Source organism: Cimex lectularius, unplaced genomic scaffold (genome assembly GCF_000648675.2).
Source record: "Cimex lectularius strain Harlan isolate CLEC.00 unplaced genomic scaffold, Clec_2.1 scaffold285, whole genome shotgun sequence".
In the NCBI taxonomy this organism is placed as follows: Eukaryota; Metazoa; Arthropoda; class Insecta; order Hemiptera; family Cimicidae; genus Cimex; species Cimex lectularius.
In genome coordinates this window covers 7,343-19,599 of record NW_019392999.1, presented here as the reverse complement: position 1 = coordinate 19,599, position 12,257 = coordinate 7,343, and the positions used below count along the sequence as shown (strand labels likewise).

The window sequence follows — 12,257 nt, the reverse complement described above, 5'->3', positions numbered from 1 at the left end:
CCGTATAGTCTTTTAACCAATGAACCAATGGCATATCCAATTTGTTTGTCCAGTATATTTACCTTATAAAAAAATCATAAGTAACCGAAAATATGATTTATTATGCAGTTAAAAAAATTAATTCTTATGAAATGATTTGTATGTTTTGTCGTTTGTTCATGTGACTTTTTTTACGGTTATTTCAATTTAAGATAGTAAACTCACTATATGATTTAGTAAAAAGCTAAAAAACAAACAATATTTTATAAAAGTATGTTTATTCTTTTTTCATGTTAGTTCTTTAGGTTTATTTGAGTGTAAGATAATAAACTCATTTTATTATTTATTATAAAACTAAAAAAACTGTATCTAAAGGATTTGTTTGTTTTGTCGTTTGTTCATTTTTTCATGTTACTTTTTAGGTTTATTTGTGTGTAAGATAATAAACTCATTTTATTATTTATTATAAAGCTAAAAAAAACTGTATCATCTAAAGGATCTGTTTGTTTTGTCGTTTGTTCATTTTCATGTTAATTTTTAGGTTTATTTGAGTGTAAGATTATAAATTCATTTCGTTTTCTTAAGAGTTAAAAATTGCGAGGGAGAATAAAAAGATAGTATGTAATTTTTTAAAATTTGCTCTGTATATTTTCTTGTATATGGAGCCTGCGTTGTTCTATACATAATTATGTACAAAATATAAATATTGTTCTTTCTTTTTAAATACTATACAGTTACAATACAAATAGTCCAATCTTATTTACACTTTTCGCCATGGGCATTATCATTTAGGGACATAAATAATTTAGTAACTATATACAACATAAATTATAGACTATATACATGATAAACAACGCTATGTACACAATTCTTTTTTTGGTAACTTTGTAAAAACAAATCTAATAAACAGAAAATATAAAACAATATACAGGAAGTATAAGACACCCGCCGAATGAGATCAAATTCTTGTGTTTTCTTATGATAAGAAAAGAAATTCGGGTTACCCTGAATGTGTATAATTGTTATAAAAAAGTTTGTTAGTTTTTGTTTACTTTGTGCATAGACTCACTAGCTGGCAGATCTCGAGTGACACGGAGATTCGAAGGTTGCGGAGTATCCGAGATGAAACAGCCGATCGTCCAGCATTGGCTCGGGCCAGCGAGCAGCGAGGATTTCAAATTTGCAGTTTGTCGTTAGTAAACAAGTACTAAAAAACGGGCTCATTAGCTGCCCGACCTGGAGATGAGGGTGACCGGCTTGAAGACCATCCTTGGCTCGGGGCTGGACGGTGAAACTTGGTGGTTCCTCGGAGCGTACATGTCGTAGGCCGGTGGAGGCGCGGGTGCGTGTTGGTAGGTCGACGGTGCCAGGAGCCGCTCCACCGAGAAACCGTGTGCCTGTGGTTTAGGCAGAGGGACGGACGGAATCGGCACGTACGGAGAAGCAGGCGGATACGTCGAATACCTATGGTACAGAGGAGCGCAGTAGAGCTGGCTCAAAGGGTTCACGGCCCAAGGGGCACCGGCGAAAGACGGATAAAGTCCTCCTAAAACCACACTCCTTTTAAACGCCGCAAGACGGCTCCTGGAAGCGGCGGTGGACCTCCTCCTCAATTTTCCAGTCGTTCCGCCGATAAAAACGTCCTCCGCACTCTGGTCCAACATCCAGTAATTTCCCTTACCGGGGTCGTCGTAGTGCCTCGGCACTTTCACGAAGCATTTGTTCAAAGACAAATTATGCCTAATCGAGTTTTGCCAACCCTGCTTGTTGTCTCGATAGTAAGGGAAGTTTTTCATAATGTATTCGTAAATACCGTTAAGTGTGAGCCTTTTTTCCGGCGACTCCCTGATTGCCATCATGATGAGAGCGTTGTAGCTGAAGGGCGGTTTTTCGTTTTTCTTCTTCTCCTCGGGTTTGTCGTCTTCCCGTTTTAATTTGGTGGAACAGTCGAGGGGCGGTGGAGTGGAGCCGCCGGTAACGTCCAAGTCGGAATCCGTGTCGGTCGTCTCCGAGTAACAGCTCTGGGGTACGCAAGCCTCGACGATCGGGCTGGCCGGCCTGGAAGCCGTTTCCGGAAGGATGGAACTGATCGTGAAAGACGATTTCAAAGGAGTCCTGGCGGCGATCGGCTGGGGCGTAGATTCCATCTTCACCATGTTGCCTTCACTTGTGCACAGCATAAGCAAAAATTACGTTTTGGAACACGTTTTATCCTTGACACCTCACTGAGCTCTTTCCTGAACGAAATTCGCATCGAGACTGGCCATACCGGTCTAGGAGGGGAAATATATACTTGGGGGAGGTGCGCGCCCCTCTACGACTCCGGTGCGGCACCAATCTCCGATGGCTCCGCCTCTCCTCGCTTCTTCTGTTGGCCGACAATGGTGGGGAAAAGCCGCACAAAACATGCGCACCAAACTGAATTCAATTATTTCCAAATATTTGCGTCCGGCCCCCGTCGGGGATCACTCGTCCTCCTCTGTTCGATTCACCGCATGTCGCACCCCCGACCCCTACAAATCTAACACGATTAACCCTTTTCTCTTTTTAAACAAACACCAATTCATTTCTCTCATCCGCCTAATCCGAATATCCGTTTAAATCGGTATGTACACACACTCATTTCCTCCGACTCGCCGATGCTTTAGGAAACTTAAGATTTCTTCGCAATTTCTTGGGGTAGAAACAATGAACCAGCTTCTGAAAGATCCCAAATTTATAATCTAAAATGTGTATTTCTTAGTGACCTGTTGTTTCACAATTTGTTGAAGTCGTGAGGAGCGGTCAAGAATGGACTAGATTAGAAAAACACCTTTTTTCGTAAAAAAAAATGAAAAAAGTGTTTTTCTAAACTACCTCATTCTCGACCACTCCTTACGACCTCAACAAATTAGTGTACAAAAAAAAGAACTAGGCTAAAAATTCAGTTTGATACTTTAAACTATTTCTCGATATGTAGATTTTTTTCAGCTATCTTGATTAGGTAAATCATTCATTTTTTTTTTATTAAAAAAGAAATGTGTGATGATAGGTGGACAAACACTTTGAGGGAGTAGAAATACTTTGATTGAATATAAAAAAATATTATTCAGAAAATTATTCAGAAATCGTGAGATGCGGTCTGGTGTGATGTAGGTTTCAGAAAAACATTTTCTTTATCGTGCCAACGTTTCGATCTTTATTGAGATCATCAGCTGATCTCAATAAAGATCGAAACGTTGGCACGATAAAGAAAATGTTTTTCTGAAACCTACATCACACCAGACCGCATCTCACGATTTCTGAATAATTATCGATTAACGGTCACTAATCACCACACAAATTTAAACAATTTTTTGGAAACTGAAAAATTTGTATCACAGGCGGGATTCGAACCCACGACTTTCGGCTGGAGGTTTCATGTGGAAATGACAAGGTCGGAGTTGCCAGAGAGGATTAGTGTATCGTCTGCAAATGTGAATCTGGTGGTTTTGGGATGAGATGGCATCTTTGAACACTAGGTATAACGTAGCGGCCAGAGCGCTACCCTGAGGAACACCAGCATGGATCGAAGCCGAAAGTCGTGGGTTCAAATCCCGCCTGTGACAATTTATTTCGAAAAAAAATTGTGTTTAATTAATTGAGTATTTAAACAATAATTATTCAGAAATCGTGAGATGCGGACTGGTGTGATGTAGGTTTCAGAAAAACATTTTCTTTACCGTGCCAACGTTTTGATCTTTATTGAGAAAATCTTCAGGGCTCAAAGTGTTTGTCTTCTGTGTAATTGTGCCATTCTTGCGTGTCGTGTTGAGAGTGCCCAATGAAAACAAACACTTTGAGCCCTGAAGATGATCTCAATAAAGATCGAAACGTTGGCACGATAAAGAAAATATTTTTCTGAAACCTACATCACACCAGACCGCATCTCACGATTTCTGAATAATTATCGACTAACGGTCACTAATCACCACACAAATTTAAACAATGATTGTAAATCCCAGACCCTGAAGATTATCTCAATCTCGAAAGATCGCAACGTTGGCAAGATAAAGAAAATATTTTTCTGAAACCTACATCACACCAGACCGCATCTCACGATTTCTAAATAATTATCGACTAACGGTCACTAATGACCACACAAATTTAAACAATGTTTGTAAATCCCAGGCCCTGAAGATGATCTCAGTAAAGATCGAAACGGTGGCACGATAAAGAAAATGTTTTTCTGGAACCTACATCACACCAGACCGCATCTCACGATTTCCGATTTTTTTTTTAAATTAAATTTATTTATTAAAACTGGTCTTATTAGACCATCCATTAATTTTACAATAATACTATAGAATAAATAAATGTTTACATTCTTATTTGTACAATTCCATTGGTACAATAAGATTTACATTTCACTATTCACTATTCACTTTTAACTACACAAGTTCATATGGCTTTGTTCTTTTTACTTTCCTGACCATGCTTCGGTTATGTAAGAGTTTGGTCGCTTCTCGTGCTGGCTGAGGCGAGCCTTGTGTTTAGCGGCAAATCTTTGTATTTCCGCCGTGACTTTAGGGATCTTAAGATCCCTAAGTAAGTCCTTATTCCTTATGACCATGCTACGTAAGATTTTATTTTGGAGTGTTTGTATGATTTTGATATTGCTGTGTTTGGTACAGCCCCATAGTTGAATACCATATGTCCACATAGGCTTTATGACTTGTTTATATAATAATATTTATTTTTTATAGCAAGATTGGAGCCACGTCCTATCAACCAGTATAGTTGTCTATACCTTAAACCTATTTCTGTCCTTTTTTTCTTCACGTGTTCTTTCCATCTCAGCCTGGCATCTAAGGTCATTCCCAGATATTTAGCTGTATTGCTGTATGGTATAGTAGTTCCATCGATTTTGAGCGACGGAACATGGTCCACCTTTTTGTTTGTAAAGATTAGATGGACTGATTTATGTTGATTTAGCTTGATTTTCCATTTTTTTGTACATTCGTTTATCTCATTACATGCATTTTGGAGGATTTTAGTTGAATGGGTGATAGTCGGTCTTAGTGATATCACCGCTGTGTCATCTGCAAATGTTGCAATTTTTACTCCATCTATTTTCGGAAAATCACTGGTGTATAACAAGTAAAGCAGTGGACCTAATATGCTACCTTGTGGCACTCCTGCATTTATTGTTTTTAATTTTTAATATTGATCTTCTTGTTTGACTCTAAACAGTCTGTCAGATAGGTAGGAACTGATAATATCCATATACTGCTTTGGTAGCATACCTTTTAGTTTATTGATGAGTCCTTCGTGCCAGACCTTGTCAAAAGCTTGTGAGACATCAAGGAAGATAGCAGAACAAATCTGTTTTTCTTCGAGAGACTTTTCTATTATGTCCGTTACTCGGTGAATTTGGTCTATTGTTGAGTGTCTTGTTCGGAATCCAAATTGGTGGTCAGGAATAATTTTCTTTTTTTCAACGATGCGTTTTAACGATTTCTGAATAATCATTAAAAAAGAAACTCAATTTATTAAAACATACGCAGGTCGATATTCTATTCTGGTCAAGGGCATCCTTCCATCCACCTACTATCTCATACTGAAGAGTTACCTCACTGACCGATTCCTCCAAGTCATCGAAGCCCATTCCCTCTCTTCATATTTTCCTATCCATGCTGGTGTTCCTCAGGGTAGCGTTCTGTCCGCTACATTATACCTGGTGTTCACAGATGCCATCTCATCCCGAAACCATCAGATTCACATTTGCAGACGATACACCAATCCTCCCTAGCAACTCCGACCTTGTCATTTCCACATGAAACCTCCAACAACACCACATACTACTAGAGTCTTGGTGTAAAAAGAAAAGGTTAAAATTTAACGCAGACAAATCCACCCACATTATCTTCACTCTCCGTAAAAAGATTTCTTAAATAATATTCCCCCTCCCGACTGCGGACAAGGTGCACTACCTCGGACCGTACATCGACCAACGCCTGACGTGGAATCGTCAAAGATTGACTGAAACGTCAGGAGGTTATGACACGAAATAGAGCTCTTGCACAACTTCAAAACGAGCTTACCATATTTAAGCCGATATGGACTTACGGACTGGAAGTGTGGGGTTCAACTAAACATTCCAACATCCACCGCATTCAAACAGCTCTTAATACTACGAAAAATAATACATGCTTCATTTTATATATTGAACCTAACTGCACATACAGATATTCATATCCCTTTTGTTCAAGATGAAATCCGTTCCCGTTACCGTAAATTTCATAAAAACCTCCCAACTAACGTAAATCAGCACATCAGAAACCTCGCCAACAAATCCCCTCAAACCATCCCCGCCGACTGAGNTCCCGCTCGTGCCATTGACTTTTTTTATCTCAACTAAAAACCTTAATTAATTGTAAACAGATAATATTTTAGTAACATTCGAGTAATACCAATGAGTGTTTTCTCTTGTTGAGTGTGTCTCTTGGTTTTATTTTTGTATTTATTACCTTGCTCACTGTTACACTCATACAACTTGAAAAGTAAAAAGTTCGTTTTGAATTTTTTTTTAAATGTAAAAGAAGGAACAAGATTGTATTTTGCTTGATTTTATTTGAGTTTTATTAACGAATGCAAAATCAAAAAAATAAATCAATAGTTTAGAGTTTGATTTTGTTTTATGTGATGTTTTAGCTTTAATAATAAACTTGATCGTGTTATTTTTTATGGTAAGTAAATATAAAATAGTTTAACGATTACCTTTCTTCTTTCATACAAAACCAATATATCACCACAATAATAGCACCACACTTTATGCCCTGAAGAATGTGATGTTTAAAATTAATTAGTTGAAGTCGTGAGGAGAGGACAAGAATGAGGTAGTTTAGAAAAACACCTTTTTTATTTTTTTGCCGACGTTTCGACCTTCATTCGGGTCGTCTACAGGGCATAAGTATGGTGCTATTACTGTGGTGTCATATTGGTTTTGGGTGAAAGTATTGTGTGATTTTATGCCCTGAAGATGATTCGAATAAAGGTCGAAACGTTCGGGAAAAAAATGAAAAGGTGTTTTTCTAAACTATCTCATTCTTGACCGCTCCTTACGACTTCAACAAATTAGTATGCAAAAATTTCAACTGGGCAAATATTTCAGTTTGATACTTTAAACTATTTCTCGATATTTAGGTTTTTTCAGCTACCTAGATTAGTTAAATCATTCATTTTTTTATATTAAAGAAGAAAATGAATTTATGAAAACATACACAGTTCGGTATTTTGTTCTATTCATCAAATCATTCAACTTGAAAAGTAAAATGTTCAATTTTTGAATTTTATATTAAATTATAAACTGGACATGAAAAAATTTAAGTTTGGCAAATATAATAATTGAACAAGAACAGTGCTTGGGTGAAGATCATGTTGCAGATAGATTTCAAGATGGGGATTTTAGATTGGCGCCTAATAAATCAATGTTGCCAATACACGGGCAGGGACGACCTAACCTCAAAGGATTTCCTGCTAACCTTAAACAACATTGTTAAAGTTATCATTGGTCTGAAGCAATTTTCTAATATTAAATTATAAGCTGGACATGAAAAAATTTAAGTTTGGCAAATATAACAATTGATACAGCACAGTGCTGGGGTATTCATGTTGCAGATAGATTCCAAGATGGAGCTTCTAGATTGGCGCAAAAAAATCAATGTTGCCAATGCAGGTGTTGAAATATCGGAGGAAAAACACTAAACTTGAATCATGGAAGCTTTGGGAAATTTGCCAAATTTCGTGTTGCCCTAAGGCTACGTTTGGCAAGAAAGGGTTAAAACCTTGTATATATTGCCATACTTTTTTGCAAAAAAAATTGCAATTCGTAGGGATTGGAGATAAATGTGTCTAATCGTAATAACATAATAGTCGACTTTAGTGATCTTCTGGAGCAGCAAGGGATATGGAAGAAGATAATAGGAAGCACAAGTAAGATGGTTAGTTTAGAAAGACCTTTTTCTTTTTTATAATTTATAGATATAGTGACACCTGCCTAAGAACCACTTTTGATCTCTATTGTTTTGGTTTATTTAANTATGAGTTGATAGTAAAAGTGCAGAATTAGCAAAAATGAAAACGTAAAAAAACATTGGTGCAAAACAATCACACTGCTTTCCTTACCGTTCCTACACCTGTGAATTTTTACATAATGCCTTTTTTGCTTTGTATGACATATTCAAGGTAGTTAGGTAGTTAAAGTTAATTTAACGGAAGTTATCACAGAATTTCGTTTAACCTGCAGGTCAACGATATAGCGACCCAGGTAGTTTATTTTTGGTCTTTTCGCAGAAATGATATGAGCAAAAAAGTCTATCAATTCAAATTCCTTTCATTGTGTTTCGACAGTACTAGGAGTACTTTGTAAAATGATGTTTCCATAAAAATCATGTTACACCCTCCATATAAAACTACCTTTTCAAGCAACTTTTTGAAAAAACTGACTATATCATCTTCTAGGTGCTGTTAAAAAACTGATTTTATGGAATAAGTACTGTTTTGTTTTCCAAGTGTTTTTTTTTCATTACAAGTTATTCAAACATGAAAAGCGACATTTTTTTAACCAACCACTTTTCTCCGGGAGTATTCCAGGTATATTTGAATTGCATATAAAGTTTTCAATTGAGGACTGAAAATGGAAAACGCAGTAAGTGCCTGACTTTGCCAATCATCGATTTTTCGCTCTCCTGAAAGTTTTAAATTTGACAATTCATGCGTTTTCCATTTCCAGATATCAAAAAATAATAATTTTTATATGTTATTTTAGTTAATTATATTTTATAATAATAATTTATCCATTCCCAATGCACCTAGAATTCAACATAGCATGCTTGAAACTTGTTGAGAAAAAATAAAAAAGTTGACTTATTCAGTCATAAATAGGTAAAATGGTATCATTTGGAATTTTCTAACTTTACCTGTCTTTCCAAGGCCAAAGGAATTCTGATGTTCTTTCTTTGTTTAGCTCTTATAATCTACCTCCCCTATTTCGTTACTAAATTCTCTATTGATAGGTTGAAAAATTCCAAGATCTCCGTGGTTGAAACTTTTATTCAATTTAGTAAATTACATGGCGTTTCGGGCTCCTGGCCCATCATCAGAAACTAATCATAGAGAAATCTCAAGGTATAATTCACAATCTGAAGGCACACTCATCAGTAATTTCCAATTTTTTAAATAAAAGTATGAGTGTGCCTTCAGATTGTGAAGTATACCATGAGATTTCTCTATGTTTAGTTACTGATGATGGGCCAGGAGCCCGAAACGTCCATGTAGAATACTAAATTGAATAAAAGCTTTCAACCACGGAGATCTTGTAATTTTTCAACCTATCAATAGAGAAGATATGAACCGTGGAGTTGGTAATATATAAAATAAGGTAAGTTACTAAATTCTAAAATTTGGATTTTCGGCTTATCCTATCCATACAGAATTTGCATTGTTAAAGCGTTTTAGTTTCTATGTGTCTATAACAGTTGTGGCGTATGAAAGTGGACTGTGGAAAGGGCTCTTAATACATTGAGGTAAGGTTTGATGCATTTTGCGTCAATGTTAGAGCTCAAGAACTACAACTGCATCTACTAGCTTGTAGTTGTAGTGGCAAATACGTTTTGCGACCTCCGTAGTTGTAGTTACGCATTCTAATTACAGTAGTTGCGGTTGAGAAAATATTAGTTGTGGGTGGTCAAACTACCAACTAGTAGTTGCAGTTGCAACTACTTAAAATGTATTTAATGATTGTTAATAACATTTTTCTAGAGTTTAGGTTACTTAGGTACTGAGGGTTTTTGAAAGCAGTTGCCTATGTAGTTAACTACCACACAACTCTGCCTCAGGGCTCTACAACGAATATATATAATATATATATTATATATACAGGGTGTCCCAGTTCCTTCTGACCAAACTCAGGGAATCGATTATACTCTTCGTTTGGAGAAAAAAATGCTCAGGAGAAAATTTTCGGAAAGTTCTCTGTTTTGAAGATATTTGTCAATTTAGGTTTTTTCAAATTTTCACTACCTTACCATATAAAAACGCTTACAACTTCCAAAATGTTGAGACTACAACAAATCCAATTATACCATTTGAAAGAACAATTATTCCGAAATCGTGAGATGCGGTCTGGTGTGATGTAGGTTTCAGAAAAACATTTTCTTTATCGTGCCAACATTTCGATCTTTATTGAGATCATCTTCAGGGCCTGGGTTTTACAAACATTGTTTACATTTAACAAATACATTTAGGATGTGGAAAAGTGAATTTATACAATGCAAAATATATTTCTTATATNATTTGCAGAGCCACTAATATATTATATATATGTGTATATATGTATATATATATGTATGTGTATGTGTATGTATATATTTATATATACAGAATACAGCTAATATGCTGATGAAACAACATTACATTTTACGGATATTATATATACATATTATATATGTATATGTAGTGTATGTATATATCTACATACATACATATATATATGTATATATATAATATTATATATGTATATATATGTATGTGTATGTTTATACAGCTAATATGCTGGTGAAACAACATTACATTTTACGGATTATTCGGAGATCGTGAGATGCGGTCTGGTGTGACGTAGATTTTAGAAAAACATTTTCTTTATCGTCCCAACGTTTCGATCTTTATTGAGATCATCTTCAGGGCTCAAATTGATTGTTGCCTGCGTAATTGTGCCATTCATGCGTGTCGTGTTGAGAGTGCCCCTCCATCTTGGTTTTTTTATTAAAATACTTAATTTGTTTATTTGCAGGATCATCAATTTGTTTTTACAAAACTTCAGTCTTTTTGTCTCAAAACTTAAGCTACGTTCTTTCTGGCTCAGTTGTTTCGTAGAATAATTTATTTCAACTAAACTGTGTGTTGTTTAGAAAATTAATTATACAAAAACCCGCTTTGTTGTTAACGGGATCCCAGTTCGCACACCCGAAGCTGTTGATATCTGTTTTGAAAAGTCGGCGCCTGACGTCAATCCAAACCTAGGGAAAACAAACGGAACGCCGCCGACCTGGGATAATAATTGCGAACAGTTATTTTTAGAACGGCTCACTTTCCCGGCTGTTATTCTGTTTTTATTGTACTGTTTGGAAAACAATCTTCAACGATTAATCGCTTTAGAACAGCTCACAGCTGCAAAATTACAGACATACCGACTACAAATTGTAAAATTATACGTAAATGAAAAATATTTCCAACTAAAGATCTAACTCCATTTTCACTGTCCGAGCTGGAGTCACACAGGGAGTACACTTGCTCCTGTGCTATTCACAATTTATACGGCTGATTTACCCACTCACCCCGAAATAAAAACATTAACCTTCGCTGACGATACAGCAAACTTTTCTCGTCATCCGAGCGATCCATCATAGCGTGTATGTATGTATGTATGCCATTCTTCAAGGTGAACAGCTCAAAGTTGTCCATCAAATCATTGACCCGGGCGTAACTTTTAAATCCTCTCTCTCTTTTAACTCTCATATAGACGGCTTGAAATTATATAAAACATTAGGCTTTATTTCAAGAAACACGAAAAGTTTTAAAAATATAAATTCACTTAAAACTCTTTTGAATTCCCTTGTTAGAAATAAGAGTATTGCAGTTCGATTTGGTCTCCTTATACTGGTTTAAATATTAATCAAATAGAAAAAGTTCAGATATAAAGCCCACATCGACCTATCTACTCTTTCTACATCATCTGCCTCTCATCTTAGGCAACTTTTTCAAATTAGGTCACTTTCATCCCGCAGAGAATAAATAAATCTCATTTTCCGCCATAAATTCTCCATAGTACCATCGACTGTCCAGAACTCCTTCGTTCTATTTCCTTCAATGTCCTAAATTATACCAATAGATATTTTTCAACTGCTCAATTTCCGATATTAAAAGAGAATTTTCCGAGAGAATTTTTCCAAAATTAACCTTCAGCAACTCTTTTTGTATTATTATTATTTTTTTAAATATTTTCTGTTAAGCAATATCGTTCTCTGTTTTATTTTTATATAGGTATATACTTTTTATTGTTTTCTAAAGGTTACATATTTCTATTATTTACTATGTGTGGTGATTAGTACACGACACGCAAGAATGGCACAATTACACAGAAGACAAACACTTTGAGCCCTGAAGATGATCTCAATAAAGATCGAAACGTTGGCAAGATAAAAAAAATGTTTTTCTGAAACCTACATCACACCAGACCGCATCTCACGATTTCTGAATAA

General features: G+C 35.9%; 1 protein-coding gene across 1 annotated transcript; it reads right to left on the bottom strand.

The window, feature by feature from the left end:
• Nucleotides 1-601: 601 nt before the first annotated feature.
• LOC106666563 (fork head domain transcription factor slp2-like) lies at nt 602-2,256 on the bottom strand. The gene has a single exon (XM_014393847.2). The coding sequence runs from the start codon at nt 2,157-2,159 to the stop codon at nt 1,203-1,205; it is 957 nt and encodes a 318-aa protein (XP_014249333.1). The 5' UTR covers nt 2,160-2,256; the 3' UTR covers nt 602-1,202.
• Between the last annotated feature and the right edge of the window lie 10,001 nt (nt 2,257-12,257).